This window comes from Ciona robusta, chromosome 2 (genome assembly GCF_009617815.1).
Source record: "Ciona robusta chromosome 2, ASM961781v2".
In the NCBI taxonomy this organism is placed as follows: Eukaryota; Metazoa; Chordata; class Ascidiacea; order Phlebobranchia; family Cionidae; genus Ciona; species Ciona robusta.
The window spans coordinates 559,317-580,123 of record NC_143236.1 but is presented as its reverse complement, the minus strand read 5'-3'; the positions used below and the strand labels follow the sequence as shown (position 1 = coordinate 580,123).

At 34.2% G+C, this 20,807-nt stretch overlaps 6 protein-coding genes across 12 annotated transcripts; 3 read left to right on the top strand and 3 right to left on the bottom strand.

The window, feature by feature from the left end:
• Nucleotides 1–1,743: 1,743 nt before the first annotated feature.
• LOC149739498 (uncharacterized) lies at nucleotides 1,744–3,656 on the top strand. 2 transcript variants are annotated; one of them, XM_089871689.1, is made up of 4 exons: nucleotides 1,744–1,905; nucleotides 2,106–2,183; nucleotides 2,295–2,456; nucleotides 2,921–3,656. In XM_089871689.1, exons 1-4 carry the CDS (start codon nucleotides 1,876–1,878, stop codon nucleotides 3,107–3,109), a joined length of 459 nt encoding a protein of 152 aa, XP_089727815.1. In that variant the 5' UTR covers nucleotides 1,744–1,875; the 3' UTR covers nucleotides 3,110–3,656. The 2 variants fall into 2 exon arrangements, with proteins under 2 accessions (XP_089727815.1, XP_089727814.1); XM_089871688.1 differs by having other exon boundaries at nucleotides 2,918–3,656.
• On the bottom strand, nucleotides 2,791–8,069 carry LOC149739497 (dnaJ homolog subfamily C member 27-like). 2 transcript variants are annotated; one of them, XM_089871680.1, is made up of 8 exons: nucleotides 7,935–8,069; nucleotides 7,564–7,686; nucleotides 6,525–6,607; nucleotides 5,719–5,819; nucleotides 5,531–5,664; nucleotides 5,040–5,159; nucleotides 4,817–4,977; nucleotides 2,791–3,617 (listed from the first exon to the last, which is right to left on the bottom strand). In XM_089871680.1, exons 2-8 carry the CDS (start codon nucleotides 7,636–7,638, stop codon nucleotides 3,488–3,490), a joined length of 804 nt encoding a protein of 267 aa, XP_089727806.1. In that variant the 5' UTR covers nucleotides 7,639–7,686; nucleotides 7,935–8,069; the 3' UTR covers nucleotides 2,791–3,487. The 2 variants fall into 2 exon arrangements, with proteins under 2 accessions (XP_089727806.1, XP_089727805.1); XM_089871679.1 differs by lacking the exon at nucleotides 7,935–8,069 and having other exon boundaries at nucleotides 7,564–7,743.
• Nucleotides 7,979–10,037, top strand: LOC149739496 (large ribosomal subunit protein mL44-like). The gene is made up of 3 exons (XM_089871672.1): nucleotides 7,979–8,117; nucleotides 8,421–8,827; nucleotides 9,248–10,037. The coding sequence occupies exons 2-3, from the start codon at nucleotides 8,562–8,564 to the stop codon at nucleotides 10,002–10,004; spliced, it is 1,023 nt and encodes a 340-aa protein (XP_089727798.1). The 5' UTR covers nucleotides 7,979–8,117; nucleotides 8,421–8,561; the 3' UTR covers nucleotides 10,005–10,037.
• LOC149739495 (MRG/MORF4L-binding protein-like) lies at nucleotides 10,005–11,962 on the bottom strand. The gene is made up of 4 exons (XM_089871691.1): nucleotides 11,403–11,962; nucleotides 10,738–10,859; nucleotides 10,558–10,678; nucleotides 10,005–10,255 (listed from the first exon to the last, which is right to left on the bottom strand). Exons 1-4 carry the CDS (start codon nucleotides 11,494–11,496, stop codon nucleotides 10,146–10,148), a joined length of 447 nt encoding a protein of 148 aa, XP_089727817.1. The 5' UTR covers nucleotides 11,497–11,962; the 3' UTR covers nucleotides 10,005–10,145.
• A 117-nt stretch (nucleotides 11,963–12,079) lies between these two features.
• LOC149739494 (cell growth-regulating nucleolar protein-like) lies at nucleotides 12,080–14,417 on the top strand. Its single transcript, XM_089871677.1, has 7 exons — nucleotides 12,080–12,284; nucleotides 12,347–12,464; nucleotides 12,954–13,061; nucleotides 13,121–13,226; nucleotides 13,470–13,643; nucleotides 13,738–13,832; nucleotides 13,891–14,417. Exons 1-7 carry the CDS (start codon nucleotides 12,163–12,165, stop codon nucleotides 14,020–14,022), a joined length of 855 nt encoding a protein of 284 aa, XP_089727803.1. The 5' UTR covers nucleotides 12,080–12,162; the 3' UTR covers nucleotides 14,023–14,417.
• On the bottom strand, nucleotides 13,120–20,799 carry LOC149739493 (protein O-mannosyl-transferase TMTC3-like). Of its 5 annotated transcripts, none has more exons than XM_089871633.1 (20): nucleotides 20,617–20,799; nucleotides 20,069–20,395; nucleotides 19,920–20,012; nucleotides 19,739–19,840; nucleotides 19,516–19,681; nucleotides 18,931–19,134; nucleotides 18,356–18,554; nucleotides 18,093–18,213; nucleotides 17,942–18,034; nucleotides 17,304–17,426; nucleotides 17,043–17,137; nucleotides 16,916–16,996; nucleotides 16,727–16,830; nucleotides 16,543–16,658; nucleotides 16,326–16,487; nucleotides 15,961–16,018; nucleotides 15,776–15,905; nucleotides 14,843–14,994; nucleotides 14,450–14,577; nucleotides 13,120–14,375 (listed from the first exon to the last, which is right to left on the bottom strand). In XM_089871633.1, the coding sequence occupies exons 1-20, from the start codon at nucleotides 20,797–20,799 to the stop codon at nucleotides 14,073–14,075; spliced, it is 2,940 nt and encodes a 979-aa protein (XP_089727759.1). In that variant the 3' UTR covers nucleotides 13,120–14,072. The 5 variants fall into 5 exon arrangements, with proteins under 5 accessions (XP_089727759.1, XP_089727762.1, XP_089727763.1 ...); XM_089871636.1 differs by having other exon boundaries at nucleotides 14,456–14,577; XM_089871637.1 differs by having other exon boundaries at nucleotides 16,916–16,990.
• Between the last annotated feature and the right edge of the window lie 8 nt (nucleotides 20,800–20,807).

The window sequence follows — 20,807 nt, the reverse complement described above, 5'->3', positions numbered from 1 at the left end:
ACTTTGGTTTGCGTCCCATTTTCGTTCCTTTTACAAAATAAAAATTGTTAAATAGTTGCTTATAGATATTTTGATAAGAAAGGCTACTAATCATCATGAATGAATGCAACACCATCAGCATACTTTTCAAATAAAGTATATTGTAGGCCTATGAAGTAACTCTTACATGTTTAATATGTGTATTTAGTGCGAATAAAGTCAGTTATTTTAACCAAACAATGTAATATGTTGTAACATCAGACTTTACGGCTACACATTTATAAAACGTACTTATTTAGATAGTTGATGCTGTTTTGTGTCTTGTTCTTGGTGAAAATCGAGTAAGCACTAACAATAACAATCTATATCAACCTAGGAAGTAAAATGTAATTGCGGATATGCCCTTGTCCCCACACTTGCGGATACACGCGGGGGTACATGCACAGCATGACGTACTGCGGGATTTTGCGGGTACATGCGGGCAGAGCCATAGGTGTTTCTACGACTCTGCATGCGGTACATGCTGTTTACAAGCGGGTACGTGCTGTTTACAAGCGGGTACGTGCTGTTTACAAGCGGGTACGTGCTGTTTACAAGCGGGTACGTGCTGTTTACAAGCGGGTACGTGCTGTTTACAAGCGGGTACGTGCTGTTTACAAGCGGGTACGTGCTGTTTACAAGCGGGTACATGCGGTACAAGCGGGTACATGCGGTACAAGCGGGTACATGCGGTACAAGCGGGTACAAGCGGGTACATGCGGTACATGCGGTACATGCTGTACAAGCGGGTACATGCGGTACATGCTGTACAAGCGGGTACATGCGGTACATGCTGTACAAGCGGGTACATGCGGTACAAGCGGGTACAGGCTGTACAAGCGGGTACATGCGGTACATGCTGTACAAGCGGGTACAAGCGGGTACATGCGGTACAAGCGGGCACATGCTGTACAAGCGGGTACATGCGGTACAAGCGGGCACATGCTGTACAAGCGGGTACATGCGGTACAAGCGGGCACATGCTGTACAAGCGGGTACATGCGGTACAAGCGGGCACATGCTGTACAAGCGGGTACATGCGGTACAAGCGGGTACATGCGGTACAAGCGGGTACATGCGGTACAAGCGGGTACATGCTGTACAAGCGGGTACATGCTGTACAAGCGGTACATGCTGTACAAGCGGTACTTTATGTTTTAAAGGGGTCCATTCGTTACCGTACTTAAACACAACTATAAATAACCAACTGTCTACTTTATACACATAATACGCGTAAACTGAATAATAAATTAAATATTCATACTGTATTAACTGCTAAAACCACGAGCAAATACTATCTAATGCGATAATTCGTCAAATAACTCATCAAAACTGTCTACAATTCGTACAAGCGCTGCAAAACCAGTTTCGAGAGAGGCGCCGACGGTGTCCAGGCCTGTTATAGAGGGCGCCATGGAGCAGAGCCATAGAAATACCGAGTAGTCCAACCCATTGTTACGTAAAACACAAATTGAACGGCAGTTTGGGTCCAAAATAACACAGTAGGTATAGGGAAAATGTATGTTTTTCGGTAAATTACAGAAAAACTTGGGCCTAAAAACAAATTTAAAGGTTGAAAAATATGAAAAACATGTGTTATTTGTTTTCTGTGTCAAAAAAAGTCAAAAATTAGAATTAGAAGCGGTTGATTTGCGACATTTTAGTCATTTAATGCTGCTAAACTTATACATTTTTTCTAAAAAATCTCTGGTCCAAACCAAAGCAGTAAAGCCATAGATATCATATGCACAATCGCGAGAGAACACAAGAAAAAAGAAGTCAAACCCCGACGTTGATTTTGGACTACATTCTAATTCTATCTGCTTTCAGCCAGGTTAACAATTCGGGCGATACGGGATGAGTAGCGTCACTGCAACAGCTAAAGAAGTATGTTTTACATTGTTTAGTTTTGCATTTGTAGCTTTAAATCTTAAAACGCGGATTTCTTCAGTAGATTTAATTCTATAGCTATTAGCGGTATAATCTCAATTTGATGAGCAAAAAAGTCTTATTAAGAAAATACTTACCACCCTTAGTGTCAGTCCCTATACCATTCAGAACGATGTGTAAAAAATATTTTTATCTAGAATGCTGACACTGATGAGACTTCAAAAGATGTAAAATTTAATCAGCAGAAGTTATTGCGTTTACTTGGAGGTGAAAAGGTAAAGATTTGTCAATTGTAAATTTGTAATAACTAACATAGTAGGTTGAGATAAGGTGATCCTTTTATTATTTTTTGTCATCCTATTTTGACCACAACTTTATTACAATAGAGCAAAAATGCAAAAGCTGCATCGCAGTGGATATCAAAGTCCCGAACACATGAAGATGGTAAAACTCTAAATGATGGTTTGGAAGAACAATATAAAAATTCTCTTAATCATAAGTTAACTGGAAAGGCCCGAAGACATGTTGGTCTTGGATTTGAAAGCAATGTAAGTTTTATATTATTATTTGCTGGGCGGTAACCACATCTGCCTCAGACCCAGAGGTAGTTGTCTCTGCTACCGTTGTGGACGTGCACTTAACGGCAATTGCTCCAACCCAGTAGTCCTTAATAGGTTGTCTTCCACCAATTATTAGCGAGTAATGAGTATCGGGTGAATGCATTTAAAAGACATGGATAATAAAACTGCTTTTTAAATCATGGACTTGGGGTTCCCCATATCAATTCAAGATATTCTAAAGTGGGGAGGGCACATGCGGTATTTAATGCACGCAATATCTCTCAATTGAAGCTTGTACACAAACTAATTGTCGGACACAGAATTTATAGTAATAGTTTCATTACTTTATTTTAGTGCAGAAAGTTTAAAAAGTATTATTAATAACCTTGTAAAAACACTGTTATACAAAATTTTTCTTAACACAGAGTTACCATATATTCTGTTTACAGCAGGAAGAAACTTCCAGTAGTAGTGCACATGCAAGAAGTAGAAGTCGGTCTCCAATTCGACAAAACATTAACAAACCTCAAAAACTTGAAACTGACCAAGTTACAACAGAATCCAAAAGTAACCCCACAGCCACAACAATTAATAAAAATAAATTTTACATGCAGTTTAAAAAATCTGAAAGTGGTCAGTGATTTACAAAAATGGTGTGTTTTATACTTCTTATTTGCTAAATATCTTTTTGTAACCGAAAAAAATGATTACCAAAAAATCGTATTGGATGATGTATGGTTTGGTTGCCACATGTAAGCAGTATACATGGAGATGGAAACCAGTTATCTGATGGAACTGATAACATGCTTCTGTGATATGGAAAGAGTAGTTTAATACTTTATTATACTTTACAGCTATAAAAAAAACACAAGGTAAATGATACTTAAAAAAAGTTTAGTTTGTAAATATGCCTCACAGTTACGATTTAAGCACCCATATTTTGGTTACTCTGAATGAACTAACCAATGTACAATACAACCATAGTAAAAAAATATGTTAAAATCTAAAATGTATACAACTCATTTGTTTCTTAACAAAGCTGTCCTTGCATTTACAAGAGTCTTGAATGCATCCTCACTCCCTGGGGCCACATTTTTATCTGGATGCAGAATCACCGCCAACTTCCTGTATGCCTTGTTTATGTCATCCCTGCATAAAATTAAAGTAATTAAATGTAACATATTTAAACATGCAACAGTCGTTATGATAGGGGTGTCCTGCATCATACAACCCAGATCTTCTGTGAGCTTTCAAGTTACCACGTATGTAACTTTGTGTGTGATTGTTTATTCATTATGGCCAACAATTTAGACACCCATTGGTGACCACTGAGTTGCAGCCATTACCAGTAAGTGTCTTACTAAAAGACACTTACACCCATAATGGTAGCGACTGCGAGCCTTGAATACATACCCCCTGGATTAGAAGCAGATACACCAACCACAGCGCCAAACATATTTGTGTTTTTTTGTTTTAAACACCCTATACTTGCTTAAAGGTTAGTGACTCTATAGGTTATAGTTTCTGTGACTATTTTCCCATGTGGCTAAATTCAGACAACATCATAAAAGACCACTGGCTTGAATTAGCCTAGGGGTGCACATTACAGAATAATTAGGTATTCTAGGATATCGTAGAAAATTTTATTTCAAACCTAGGATCTCGAACCTTTTTTTATTTATAGAGAAAAATAAATTTACCCCTATAAATCAGTTTATTGACCCTTCAATAGTAGTAGCCTTATTGGATCATGAGCTATAAAATGATTCAAAAATGTACCACTGGGTGATTTTTGGGTTAGATGATTGGTTGTCGAATTTTTCGCATTTAACACCATACATTTATATACCATCAGATAATAGTACAAAAATGCCAAGTCTGTAACTCGGTATGAAACCAATACTGCCAAGCTAAAATGTATAGCAACCTTTGAAAACACGTTGCCAGACGTTTTTCTCTTGAAAGTCTCTCAAATAAAAGGATAATTTTTTTCAAAGTTATGACTTTTCTAAAATTGTTGCAATACTTCAAAAGATGAGGTATGATGACGACATTAAACAGAATCCCATAATTAGATTCGAAGACTAAGGATTTGAATCTCACGGATTTAAAATTCTGTATTATGCATCCCTAGTCTTGCCTCAGTAAATGCCCACAGTTGTAGCAGTGCCATAACTCAACATGTAGCCTATCTTAAGGTACGTATTATTCATATAATGAACTTCATTGGCAGATGTAAATTATGTAATATTGGTATTTATTTAAAAATACTGAAAACTGATATTTTTATTTGACTATATGGTTTAAATAAAACATTTACTTTGCATTTTTAAGATTATTAAAAATACCTTGTTGCACTGTGGTGCAAACCCAACTTCTCATAATTATCTCTTCCGCTCTTGATTCTTAATATTGCATCAGCTTGCTCCTTTGTAAATCCAAGGTTGGTGTTTACTTTAATTGGCCGTCCACCATTTTCCGATACTTCAACCAATGTGGAAAACAGAGCCTGGATTGAAAAAATAAAATACCAGCAACACGGTACTTTTTCTTATGCCATAAAATACATACCTGGAACAATTCGGTAATCCCATCCCCGGTTGCTGCTGAAGTTTCAAAATATTTAAAACCTTTTTCTTCTGCCCAAAGTTGAGCTTCTAGTGTTTCTACCATACGCTTACCCTTGTCAATCTGTTTAATTGGACAGTTCAGTAAGCAAGCGCATCAATTCTTATTATTGTATCTTTGTTTAACAAAGATTAAATAATAAATGGAGCATCTGTTTCATACTATCATACACCTTGTGCCTGCTTATGAGTTACATATGTATGTAATTTGGTGTGACTAATTTTTGAAAAATTTTATTTTTAAAATTTGTATTAGATTATGCAGCTCAGTTTACATTTAAAATGTAATATGTATTAAGATGTGTGTTACTTTGCCACAAAGGTGCATTAGCAATAGCAAATAAACAAAAAAATCCAATAAAAGAAGATATGGACAACGATGAATCACTGCAGTTGACACTGTAACTCTCAGAAACATTAAATTCAAAATCTTACCTTGTTGGCACAAACAAAAAAAACAATGTTGTCCATTTTGTTGTTTCTTCCCATTTCTTGTTTCATTTCAAGCAACCATGACTCTAACGTTTCATAACTGTTTCGATCACAAACATCAAACACCAATAAGGCAGCTACAAATTAAAATAAATACATAAAAATAAACAAGAATTGAAACAACTAAATACCTTGAGCATCTCTGTAAAATTCATTTCTAACTTCATAAAAATAAGGATGGCCTGCCATATCGAAGATGTTAACTTTAACTTCCTTGTCTTTCACTGAAACCCTGTGTTATTTAAAATATTGGATAAACTAATGATTGTTCATTAAGGTAGAAAATGTACACAAGCCAAAAAACAAGGTATCTTATGTCCGTTCGGTGGTGCAACATATTTTTTAAACATTTTTTGTCTATTCTGTGATGAAATGTTTGTACTTATAGTAAGTGGATAACTGGATAATCATATTTATTTTTGAATTCGCAATAAAACTGATTAGGCTAAATGTGTTTTACGAATTGTTTCTCGTTATTTAAATGTATTTTTACTGTTTTTTTTAGTATCAGATTTTATTCCCTAACTGCTAACTTGTGTTAAAGTATACAAAAGACTTCAAAATGAACTTGTTGAGTGGAACTCTAATCAGGAAATGTCAAAGCAGTAAATTTGCGTAAACACAGTTGAATTAACCGTTAGGCCACTTATCCGCCATATACCACCAAACAGGGTTTATGATGTTAGTAGAGTAAATTTATAATAAATGTTCTTATTAATGATATATAGGCCAACTCCACCAGCGTAACCTGTATTGTACTGTAGGATTCTTTACTAGTGCCATTATTTTTAGTATTTTATTAACTTGTTTTATATATATTAACACTTTGCAGTGTTTTTGCTGCTTCCCAAAATTTAAAATATAACAAATTACCGTCACCTGTTGTTGCTGTTAAAAAGGATGTTTACTTATTCCCATAGCCGCATCTAAAACTTACTTTGTAACACCGTAGTCAATGCCAATTGTTGGAAGGTACTTGCTTACAAATCTTCTTTCACAATATCGCTTTATAATGCAACTCTGATATAAAAAACATTAAATTTTTATAAATCATTTGGTAGTATCTTACTGCTTACTGGTAATCCTTTAGCTTTGCAAAAAACTTGGGAATTCGTGTTAAAATTAACTTTTTAAAAATGAGAAAACTTGCTTTGTTTCTGTAATTCATGTGATTTGCATAAGGTGAACAGTTTATGTCGTCACAATAGGGATATGTGACATATTATACTTTGTATATAATTGCATTTACAAGTTTTTGACGTAATATTCTTAACTTTGTTCAATTCATGACGTTTCGCCTGAGAAATAAGGTTATGTAGCAATTTTACGTATTTTCAGTTAATTTTTGCCGCGCACACCTACTTTTTTACCAGTGAGTAACGGTTGGACCTAAGGAACATTTTCAGACCAAAAATTGCACTGGTCACCAGCTAAAACCCTACCATGTTACTTAAAAATTCAAAAATCATAGTGTAACACAAAAAGGAGCAACATGGGCCGTTATATTTTTTCCAAAATGTGCAGCTTCAAAATTTTCCACTTACACTATTATTGTTAGCAGATTGCATGTGACCGCTGGTATTATATGCGGTCACTTGGTTTGAATGTTGAAACATTTACCGCACTTAAAAAAAACAAAAAAAACTGTGAATTCGTGTTTAATTTTAATAAAATTTTGTTCTTTACTTTGTCTGAAAATGAGTTTTGTAGTCTGTAATAAATGTACATATATAATAGTTTGAAAATAATATTAGAACCTTCACGGGTAGACCATCCGTCTCATGCTTTGAATTATGGTACAGTACATCTACTCTAAGTCAAAAAATTGGGTGCATCTAGCTGAACATTTCAAGGTGCACATTTTGCTGCACATTGAGCGAAAAACTAATGCGATGATAATAATTACAACATAGTTGCCCAATCTGTAACTGTAACAGGGTTTCTCTAGTGCATCATAAACTAAAACAATTACTTACCTTCCCCACTTCAGCATTTCCCATGCTAATTATCTTCACCCTCATTCTTTTCTGTTGGCTTTTGCGGTGACTCATGTTTATTTCGTCTACAGGCTTAGCATTGTAGGGTGACGGATAGTTTTTCTATAGTAGAGTTATAGTTAGTTGGGCACGAAATAGCAATATTGAATATTTTTCCCCAAACAATTGTTGGGCACGTACTGATCAACTATAGATATCTAAACAGAACTGTTTTCGATTGGGTTTCGTCGTTACAATATCGATACTTTTACATAATCTTCATGGTCAAAGCGCAATGTAAATATATAATAATAATTTGAATATTTTAATTCAAACCCAATAATAAAAAATAGATGAAATGTTTTTTTTACCGCTTGGTGAGCTTAAAGCTAAAACACCATCTTCATTCATACAGCTATGCTTAAAATTCAGACGCTTGCCGCTACACTGTCAATTAGCTCGTGTTTTTATTGGAAGTTTAAACCCATGTGCATACATGTCTAAAGCTGAACCGTGTCTACCATTTGCTTGCAAAATTCAAGATTGTTTGCAGAGTAAGTTAATTTGTGTTAAATGTTCGTTCGTTCATATATTTATATCTGGAAATCTTATAAATACAAAGGTTGTGCTTGTTTTGGAGATTTGATCTAAAATATAGATGGTCACTGGTGAAAAATAAGTAAATAACAATGTCATTTGTTGTTCCTGATACGAGTATATTTGCTGTACTCATTTTGCACTGCAATTTAAAAAATTTTTGGCCTATGTTTAAATGTGATTAATATCAATATTGAACGAAAAATATGTATACAACACATACACCTAACAAATAATAAACGGTAACATTTTTATTTTAGGAAATAATTACCAGGAGGGTAGGTGTTCAGCGGCTATTGAGGCTTTAATGAACTGTTGTCAAAGATATTCTCACGTAAAACAAGTTTGTTGCTCTGGATTTGAAAAGAAACTTGAGAAAAAAAAACAAACATTAGATTAAAATGTGGGCCATATGTTTATCTGCTATTTTAAAAAGAGGAAATGTTGGTAGTTTAATAAAACAGAGAGTACACCCCCGAAATTATTCACCTGTGCCTGGAAATCCAGCCATTAAACCCGTCAATCCATCTGCTGTAATGCCACCACGGTGGATGAAGCATTACTACCTTGCCTTGGAAAGAAAAGAGGAAATAGAAGGACCAGATCCACCATTACCAAGATCTTCTAAACCAAACTGGAATATTACAGCAGAGCTAACAGCATTTAAGTAAGCTTACATGTTTCATTCTTACTTTCTGTAGTTCTAAATTATATGTTTCAACCTTCAAACGGTATATATTTAACAATGTACACTAGTTTTTTTTACTATATAAGTAAAGAAGACTATTACTTCAAAACATATTATTTGGTCATAACATAATTAGCCCGTTTATATGGCCTAACAAAAAAACTTTCATATAAGGCCGAGCCTAAAAAGAAACATTTATTGCCCAAACTTGGCCTGCCTTTACATGTTTTGTTTTTTTAAAGTGACAGCAAATGTTTGCCATTTTACTGAAAAAATAGCGATTCGCCAATTTTTGCCCAACATACAGGCTGAATGTACCTGCCTTCCATAAATTACTTTTCAATATTTTTCGCATGACATGCAAGGGATGATTAACCATGCATTTGTATAATAATTCAGAAATCGACTTGACATTGAAGTTCCAAATGAACTACTCGTTTCAGCTTTAACGGAGCCTTTGTTTAATGAACCTTCAACAGAAGATACTGGTTACAGCAAATTACTAAAAGATGGTTCAAAGTTTGTGGAAGAATTTGTTTCACATTATGTCAAAGAGGCGTTTCCGTTCCTAACAAGTGAGGGTCGAAGTTCAATATGTGATTTCTTGTTACTGGATTCCAACATTGCATATTTAGCATTAAACCTGGGTTACAATGATTTACTACAGCTAACTGGATTGAGGTCGTCAGAAAAGGTTCTTGCTGAATCGCTTGTGGCAAGCATAGAAGCAATAAATCTCAGTGAAGGGCCTGTTGCTGCTGCTAAATTCATATTAAACTTTTTGGTTCCACGGTTGGTGGGAAAAGATATCATAGATGACATCTGGAAACCTTCCAATCCAATGGCTTTGTTGACCGAAAGTTTCAAAATAAGTGGCAAACCAGCTCCACAGGCAAGATTAATTCAACAATGTGGAGTAAACACTGTAACACCAATATATTACGTTGGACTGTTTTCTGGTAAAGATTTAATTGCAAAGTCTGGAGCGGAGAGCATTGTACTCGCGGAGACTGATGCTGCTAAACTTGCATTAAAACATATTTACCATGTCCATACATTATCTAAATCGCCACCAATGGGAAACCTACTCAACCAAGATTTCTTAAACAAACTATTCTATCCTTTAATTGATAACAAAACTGCATTGAGTTCATGATTGTGTACAATACAAAAACTCGTGTTTAGCAAATGGTTTTCTGACTTCCAACTTTATAGCATTAGAACAGTTGACCATTTTGTTCAAGTTAAACTGGAGCAAATTACCAAAAGTCCTTTTCCTCTATACTTTATATTACAATCATCTTCTTCTTTTACCAACACTTGGACTGGATGGGCTTGAAGTATTTGACAAAGTTTGTCGCGTTCTTTTGCGATTTGTCTTGCTTCTATGGGTAACAAGTGGCACACCTACAATATTCAACACATAAGGTGGTATTATGATCTTTTAAATAACCAAAGTTAGTCAGTCAGTGTTGCTATGGCCTATGGGTCTACGGCTATGCTTACGTGTTTGTTAGTTTCTTGTTTTTTATTTAGTTTAGGTATTTTTAGGTTTGGACACTAAATTTAACTCTGTGCACAAACTAATACAGAAGTTCGATCAAAATAATGTACCAAATATGTTTTAATCAGGCTAAGAATTACTCTAAATTAGCTTGTGACTAGTTAACTCGGTAGACAAAAATACAACTGGGTATATAAATTCTTACCTTCATCATCTTGATTTACTTCTTCAATCGATTTTCCATTATTTTTTTTATAGTTAATAATTGAGGGGGGAAGCTTGAATTCTTTTTGTATATTTTTAAATGGAGACACCTCCGATTCATCCTACATAAACCAAATGTACTTAAAATTCGGAACATTGAACTTGAATTGCTATTACTTACCAAAACTTTAAGATTATACATAGTTGATAAATGTTGCCATAACTGATCGCTTGACACAGTTTGACCAATTGATTGACAAAACTTTTTATGTATACACATCATATGGAAATGCTTGTTAATGCCTGGATTATTAACATAATTTTTGACTTAGTAAAAATCAAATAAATGAAAAAAATGAAAAGAAAGGCAAAGTCGGGACAATATTAAATTGAGGAAAGGAGGGAAACAATGGTTACTAAAAAGAGGAAAGGCAGCGAAATGGAGGGCAGAGAGAAACAATAATCTTGTTGCTTAGACCTTATGGGCGAAAGGAAACATTTTTTACTTCAAATAAAGGGAAGGGATGGATGGAAGGAAATGTTAAAGGACAGATTAATCCAACTAAGGGGGAGGGAAAACTGATCCCTCAGTCCCTGGTCCATTTAATAAGTGCATGTCCGCTATGTTCACAATATTAACTACATAGCGGACATAGTAAACTAAATATTATGGACATAGCGGATGTGCACTAATTAAAGGGACTGAAAGTCCCTCCACTTATTGTTGGTAAAAAATAGTTTCCCTCCATCTTTCGACTTCTTCTACCATTGCGTGACTGAGTTAATAAAATTTAATTTAAAACATCATATAATTTAACAAATAATTTGTAAGGAGCAAAGACTAACCAATTGGTTTTTGTCCTCTCATTGCATAAAACAGGCAAACTTCAGTTTCTGAGTTCCAATTAATTCTTGGTTGTGATTGGTATCCTGTTTCCATGTTATTTTAAGGTCAGTTTATTAACAACGCTGCTTGTTTTTGTACGGTGTTTAGTACATATACATAGTGCACATAACAATAATATAAAATATGGTTAGAAACGAAACCAAAAAATGCTACCGCCATTGTGGACGTATGTGTCCTTGGGTACGGGGTGTATAACACAGAACATCCGTGTTATAACGACTGTTGTTTTCCCGCAATGCGAGGATAAAACCAGACATTTACTTTTCCCCTGCCGTGCAAACTCCTATTGGCCGTTTGGCATTGGCTAGCTGTGCACATTGGGATACACACAGACATACGCAATTTTTTTAGCATTCTGGTGATACATATAGCGTTATTAGTTAAATAAGCAGCTGGCAGTGTGTGATCAGACCATAGTACTCTAAAACAGTTTAGAGTACTATGATCAGACTATACTCAACTTTGGATATTGTTTGACTTTGATCACTCTAGCTTGATCATAGCAAAGAAGGCTATCGTAGTATTCTTTGATCATAGTAGATACCGCCAAAGCGAGAGAGCAAAGAAAAAAGCACTATCCACCCAACGCTTATATATATATAAGCGTTGATCCACCGCTCATGTTACTTGTATGCCAAAACAAGCTGAAATAAATTTTGACGGTGAGCATTTTGTACTCGAGTTGTTTTGAAATCGGCTATGGTGTTTTTTACTTGCAACGGTTGCGGTGAATCTTTAAAGAAAAACAAAGTTGATAGACATGCATATTCATGTCGGAACTGTGAATATTTAACGTGCATTGACTGCTCAAAGGATTTTTGGTAAGAAAGCTTTAGCCACATGGCATTTCGTTTTGGATTTTCTCATGCTTCATGTAAAACAGGGGCGACGACTACATCAACCACACCTCTTGTATAACTGAAGATGAGAAATATTCTGCCTCTGGGTTTGTTGCAAAACCAAATAAAGGAGAAGTTAAACAGCAGGAGTGGATTAAAAAGGTAAAATAAATTTACTGCATTTAAGCAATAAAGTTTTTTTTAAATCGTATAAAGCTTGGGGGCATTGAATTAGAAACTGTATAACCAGTCAAGTTTTTAGATATACAAAGCCTAACAAGGCCTATACAGGAGCCCACTTCGTTTGGGTATAACTATAGCCGATGAAACGTACAGTACAGCCGCGCCGTGGCGTAGTGGTTAGCGCGCCTGCCTGTAACCCAGAGGATAATGTGTTCAAGGCTTGACGCTGCTACCATTGTGGGCGTGTGTGTCCTTGGGCAAAACACTTAAAAGCAATTGCTCCAACTTATTGGTCACTAATGGGTTGTCCAAGTTGTCAGCCATACATAAAAAAAATAATGACCCACAAAGTAACATACATGGTAACTCGTAAGCTGGCACGAGGTGTATGAACATCTGTGGTTTTGGGCTAGTATTGAATTTATATTATCCTTCGTTTATTTTTGTTAATATCAAAATCTATTCCAGATCACCTGTGCTGCTGCGACTCTGACGAATCCAAACAGTGAAGTAAAGAAGATCTTGGATCAACTCCTTAACTATGAGAATATACCAAGAAAAAGAGGGAAGTTTTTGGTAGGTTGTGAACTGCAAAAATTTTCCTTGAGACAGAATTAACAAAAAAAATTTGACAGAATTTCCTTGGAAACAGTTTAAGGATACGAAATCCATCAATCTCAGAAGAGGTTTGGAATATTTTTTCATCTGTAAAAACTTCAAATGAAACACCTCCTGCAACAAGTAATTTTTATCAGATGAAAATAAAAATGAATTTAGTAATAGGTTCCTAATACTAGAACAGAAATTGAACATTTCCCTAGGTTAATTCGATTGTTTTTCTATTCATAACTTAGTTTTTGCTAGCTTCATTTGGATCAAAAATTATTTTTCAAAACAGCAAAAATTACTAGTAATTTTTAATGCTATTAAGTACTCATAGCAATATTTGATTTGGTACCTACACAAAATTCTTTGATGCAAAAGATAAACGAGAAAACAACCCTTTACCTACCTGTGACAACCAAGATGCGAAGAAAGAAACAATTAAACGGAAACGTGACGAGGCGAATCCTAAGTTTAAAAAGTCAAAGAAACAAAAACTTGAAGTTGTGGATGAAGGATCACAAGTCAACTGTGTTAATGCAGATGGGAATGAAGGTAAACAGTTAAAACAAAACCGTTGTTAAATGTGCCCTATTAATCCCCCTTCCTCAACCTTACTATAGTATATAATATCATACATGATTAACAGTCCCCAATAAAAAGTTTCCTTGGAACAAAGCAATACGTACGTGTTTGAAAGCTGAAGAAGACCGGCAACTATCAATAAAAAAGTTAAAGAAAAAGGTATTTGCCCAACATGTGTATTTTGTTTACATACATCCTTAATGTTTTTTATGTGCAGGTACTAAGAGAGTACCAAGCTTTCAAAGAAGATGCCTCCAAGTCAGAAAATGAACTGAATGTTTTATTTGAAAAGAAAATTAAAAAGAATCCTAAGTTGTTTGTAAACAAAAATAAAGTTAAACTTTTGTAAAAAAATTGTGGCTTACAGAAAAGTAGTAAATGGATTCAGACAAATATTGATTATAGTAAAGCTTCAAGCTCATCAAGCTTTTTCATTGCTTTAGTTTTCACGTTATCTACTTCATTTTTCTTACTAGGTGGTGTTGATTGACACTTCTTTTCTTTCATTAATTGTGCCTTATTGTTTAACATTTGTAACTTCTTTATTGCTTTTGAAGCCTCTGTCAGTTTTTTGTCAATATTCCGATCATCCTTGTTTGATTGTTCAAGTTTATCGATAATCTTCTTGGCTTCAAAAGACAGAGACTTTGGTTTGCTTGCAGCAACATAAACAATATCTTCTTCTAATACTTTTGTTTCTCTCTGTGAATGCAATAGTTAAAATAAAATAAATTTAATGGGGAACTGAAGTTGAGTTATTTAAAAAGAAATCTAACCCCCACCTGTGTTGGTTCTTCTTTCACATTAATTTGATCAACTTTAAATCCACGACCTTCAACTTCTCTTCTCTCTTGTAACTTCTTTTCATTCAATGCAAGTTGCCTCCGAACAAATGCAAGGTTTTCTACAATTTTATAATTCAAATATGTTTAGGCTGTTTTTCACCGTATGTATAGTAATGTGGGGCAAGATGAGATACTGTAAGCATCCACCGTTTTCAACAATTAACATCGCTGTTTTAGTATCGCAGGACTACCGTTACATAATTCAATCTCTGTTTAGTTTCAAATGTCACAAGAAAAGATAATGTCTCGTTTTACCCCATTCTGCCATATATAAGGAAATGTGAATGTGGATTCATTCCTGGCAGCAAGAGTTTATATATGTACCTGATATATATGTCTCATGTGGGGACAGTTGAAGAACATCTCTTAAACAGTTTTCAGCTTCTTTAAGTTTTGTCTGTTGAACCAAAGTAACACAAAAATTGTGCCAGCCTTGAACGTTGGATGGATCTTCTTTCATCACATTCTTAAAAGCTCTATAAAGCAATTAGGCTTAAAATACAAACTCCATTAAATGAATGTAACTTGTGCATCCATATGTGGCAGGGCAAATACAGTTATAACAAGTGTTGCTTACAATTTGTCACTTAATTAGTGACCACTGGCTTGGAGCAATTGCTGTTAAGTGTCTTGCACTCTTGCCCAAAGGCACAAAGCCTTGAACCCATAACCTCTGGGTAGCAGCCCATTGTAGCTACTACTGTGGGCTTTTGCATCTTGGGACTTTTGCATACTATTGTGGGCTTTTGCATCTTGGGACTTTTGCATACTATTGTGGGCTTTTGCATCTTGGGACTTTTGCATACTATTGTGGGCTTTTGCATCTCCGGCGCCGTGGCATAGTGGTTAGCGCGCCTGCCTGTAACCCAGAGGTAATGGGTTCAAGGCTTGGTGCTGCTACCATTGTGGGCGTATGTGTCCTTGAGCAAGACACTTAACGACAAATGCTCCAACCCAGTGGTCACTAATGGGTTGTCCAAATTATCAGCCATACTTAAAAAAAAATAATCACCTACAAAGTAACATACATGGTAACTCGTATGCTGGCTCGAGGTGGTAAACCTGTGTGATAACAACTGTCGTTTTCCGGCCTTTGCGAGGATAAAGTAAGTTACATTCATTAACAATCACCTTTTCGGAAAACAATTGACCAAAAGGTGTATGAAATAGAAAACCCACATTTTTTCGCCACATGAAATTGGCATTCATTTAAATTTAATGTAAATTGGTTAATCATATTATACATATATATATTACCGCTGAGCTTCTATTATATCTTTTTTCTTATTCAACATAACATCTCCGTATAACAACCACCCTTTCACATGATGCGAATGATGATTTAACAATCCCTTTATGGCTTCAATGCATTCGGCATCAGAGTCATCTAAACAAAATGTTGAAAACTTCTTTGGTATCTGATTCACACAACAAGTACTTACCCATTTTTGATAACAGCAGTGCAATATTAAACAGACTAGTTCTCTGACTTGGTTCCACCTGAAATTTTTTTGTTTAGTTCCAACATTAATACTCAATTTAGAAAGTAACTAAGTTAGCATGGTAATAGGTTTGGCGTTGTGGCTCCCTGGTTTAGGTCCACACTGATACCTTGAGCAAAACAATTGACATACATTGCTTTAACACAAAGGCTACCCATCGGTTGGCTAAATTGTCAGCCATACAGAAAACCAAAAACAATTACACAGAAAAAAGTAACTATCATTTATTTAAAGATCTAGATGGGTCAGGGACAAGGACCTTATCTACATACAATAGAAACACATGATATATGATAATGGTTCACCTTTAAAACTTCTCTCCACCACTGTATCGCTTGCTTGTTGTCACCTAAATCCATACAAATAGATCCCATGACAGTCTTGGCAAGCAAATGATCAGATTCCAGTTTTAATATCCGTTCCACTCGAGATTTTGCACGAAGTAATAGATCCGGATCTCTTGTGCTCTTGGTAAAGTATATGCTAACATTCTTATGATTAATATTGCTTATGTAATATTACTTGCAAAATAACAGCAGAGTTATATAGGGCTTTAATATGGGTTGGTTCCTGTTGTATCGCGTATGTGTATGCTTCCAGTGCTTTTCCTTTCTCATTCATCTGTTCATGTACAACACCTTTATGTAATTTAAAATATTAGTCACAAAAATTTAACGACATTAAAAAAATAATTTGCTATAAATACCAAGATTAAAATAAACATCAGCTTTGTTTGTAGTCAATGATAGAGCATATTCATAAGATGCGATTGCTTGTTTCGGTTTATTTAGTCGTAGAAGGACATCTCCCCTATTAAAACAAATAGTTTGCTGGTAATCTGCTAGCATAAAAAAAATCAATATTCTGTTAGAAAAACTGTGAACGTGACAAGAACCTGTTCATGTGAGCATCAAGAAATGCTGGTCGCATATGAATTACTTCTTCATACAACTTCTCAGCTTCCTCCAACCTGTGTCTTGGTATATTATTACAAAACTTTTATGTTGTATTATTGCACATACCTTGAAGAGTTCTTTTTAATTAAATTTGCAAGACGGATAAATAATTGCAAATTATGCGGATTAATCCTGGTGGTGTATGATTGACCTGGAACTGGCTGTAAATAATAACATATTTTGGTATGAATACTTTCATAAAATAAAAATGTTGTCTGCAATTACATTTATAAAATAAAGTAAAAAACAATTTATTTTTTAAAACATAACAACTATTATGTAGCAAAATAATTTTATGAATATTTCATTTTAAAAAGACCCATGTACCTTAGGAAGGTGACTTTTAGCTTCTTTGTAACATTTTTCTGCTGCAACAAAATCATTCATGTTTTCAAACATTCGACCTGAATTCATATGAGCACCTATATCATCTGGTTGTACAATAGTAGCCTATAAAATAATAAAATATATAAATATGCAAAATGGTAAGCAACACATATAACAAATACACATCAGAACAACCATTGTTAAACAAACCGTGTGTAATATTAAGTCATGAAATATGGGGATTGAGAAACTTAAGTGGGTTGACCAATAAAAAAAATAATGGATAAAAATGCTCAAATTGGATCTAAAGTTGCCACCAAAGTTTCAAAAAACAAAACATCTCCTGTGAAAACACTTCCTAAAAAAGCCTATTTTAACAAAGATATAACACTGTACATTTAGGTAGCTATGTTCAATCAAAGGTTTACTAATTATTTATTAAGAATCAGATATTCACAAAGAAGAAACATTCATTGAAGAAATTTTTTTTTATTTAGTTGTATAGAAACCAGAGATTGTCAAAGTTAGGTGACATTTTTTAGGAAATCATATCAACCGAAACTTTGGTGGTACCTTTAGATCACATATGAGTATTTCTATTCATATATTTTTACTCGGTATGTCCCTTCAAAACCAACCTGTTTAAAGAACCACAAAGCTGTTTTCCAATCATTCTCATCCTCATATGTATGTCCAACATTATTCCATATCTTAGCATTGCGTTGGGTTATCTGCACAATTTAAACTGTATATATGCAAATAATGCAATGCATGTATATTCATTGTTACCTTTAGGCCACTTTTAAATAAATGTCTCTCAGAAATCCATTCAAAGTTGCGATGGATTATTTTCATTGAATGTGCAGCAATCACACAACTAAATAAAAACCAAACCAGATATTTTTTCTTTCTGGAAAGGGGAATAAATATTAATTTAAAGGTAAAATAGTAACACTGTAATAACAGATATTTTAAGGTTATTGTTTTGCATTGGTCTTTATTTTACACGTTCAAATAAATGTGATTAAATAACTATAGGAAAGCATAATTACAGTTTTAGTTGAAGTTTAAAGAATCCCAGAGCAACAAGCAGACAGAATCCAATGCTTGGAATATAAAGAATACGTTCAGCAACAACAAACCCAACAGGAATGAATAAATTTGAAGCTGGCAAGAAGGGTAAAGTAATTACACTGATACAAAAACTTGCCACTCTGCTTACAAATGTATGGGAGAACACAGCATGGAAACCTGAAACATTAAGGAAATTATAACTTGGAGCGAGTAAACATATTTTTTAATAAAACTTTTTGTACACAATGATTACACAATTGTATGATGGGTAATGAGTATAATAACTAAACTCTCCTAAAATAACGTTAAAAAATAACAATAAAATATAAAAAAATCCCAAAAGAGGGGGGTGCCTACTTTCCTGCTCTATGCAAACTAATCTTACACGAAAATAAAACAATTAAAACATTTTTTTATATTTTCCTATGCACTGTTTATATATACAATTCTTTTTAATTTTAGAATTTTTTCCAAGTACTTTTACAGGTAACGTTAAAGAAAATTTAGGCATTTAATAAACTATCCAGTCCTGAATCTTATAAATAGTACATACCTATAATTATGTAAAGCACCCAGAAACATAAAGCACCAAGGTTGCGAACATCAAAAAAAGATGTTATTATAGGAACTGTTCCCATTGACCAATCACACAACAAGTTATACGGATTCAATAACAACAAACTATTTAAAGATAGCAAATGATTGTAAGTTAAATGACGTGCAGGGAATTTTTCTGAACTTGCTGGATTGTCAAAACCTTAAATTAAAAAAAATATTTTAATATTAGTCTTACGCAAAGCAGTAGTAAGGCAGTCAGCTCAGAGGATACGCTTTATTAAGACACTTAACACTGACTCCCCAACCTATTTTTTTCTTTAGAGATATAGATGTCTAAATTCTTAGCCATACAATAAAAAAGTTATATAATGTATGAGGTGCTGTTGGCTACCATGTGAGAATAAATAAGATTCATTTAATCATTGGTATTTTTTTTATATCCTCTAGGGTGCGCCGAAAATGTTACTAAATGTTTTTTAAAATAAAACAACAATGGAACGTTCAAACCCTTTTACTTTCGGTTATTTTTGGCAGCAACATTTTGTACATTATTATTATTATTATGGAATAAATTACACACCAGTGAAATGAGGTAGAGCTCCTTGCATTAATCTCATTCGTGCATAAATTAAACAAATACCCATTCCAACACAAGCTGTTATTCTAAGAAACAGTGGTTTTAGCTTCATCTGCCTTCGAGAGGTTAATGTTCTCACCAAAACTAAACAGAAATCATCCAAACTTAACTGTAAAATAAACGTATTTTAACATAAATTCATTAATATGTAAACTCAGAAACTTACCTTGTTTAAAACAAGGATTTCTACGAAAACAAGAACACCTAATACTGTAATTGATTGTTCTTTACTCAAAATACCAAGTATTGTACAAACAAAAGACAAAATCTACAAAAAAATATGTTAAACAACCAACCATTGATGAGGTGCAATACCATAAGACCTGATTTCGTTACCTATTACTTACAATGCACTTAGCAGTAGTTCTCGTATAACAGAGAATGGAAAGAATAAAAAACAATGCAGATAATAATTCAGCTCTTCCAACAACACCAGTCACCTGTAAACAACATAAAAAAGCTTAAATTTTGTTCACTGTTATCTACAAATACCCACAGCTTCGGTGTGAACAGGATGAACCACAAAGAGCAAAGTAGCACAAAATGAAATCGTTTTTGTAGTTTTTTCTAAATCCAAGTTTTCAGGAATTGTGGTGGTTCCTTTTCCATGGTGGATAGAATTTTTATTTCGATGTGCAGAAGCTAAGCTGTGGGATCCACACAGTCCAACAATCTTGCTGTTCATTTTAAATACGAGATAACAAACCAATGAATGCAAAATAGCATTTAGTAAATGGTACGACCATGGATTGAAACCAGAAACCAGATAATTCAATCGAAAAGTCAACACTGTCAAAGGTCGATAAGATTTGTGGCTTCTTTCCTGCAACAGAAATGTTATATTTATAAAAACCAAACTACTTCTATTAATATTATTCTGATGAAACCCACTTAAGACAATAGGTTACATACGTGTCATGAAAACCATTAAAATAACACTAAAATTATCGAAAATCACCCTTTTCACTGTTTTGATACGATACCCCATGGCAGATATAATAAAAACAAAAAATGTGACAAAAATTGTTCTCAAATGCAACTAACCTCAACCATTGGCGTTCCCCAAAAATCATTCCACAGCAAATTATAAATTGATGAATTTGATAAAATATCTTTGTTGTTTAAAATAGCTGATACATCATCAAATACAAAGCCGCAAAAACAAGAGTTCAAATAAAGAAGAAATGCAGCCAAGGGTATTGTAAAACTTAAGTGATTAACATTCATTATCAATT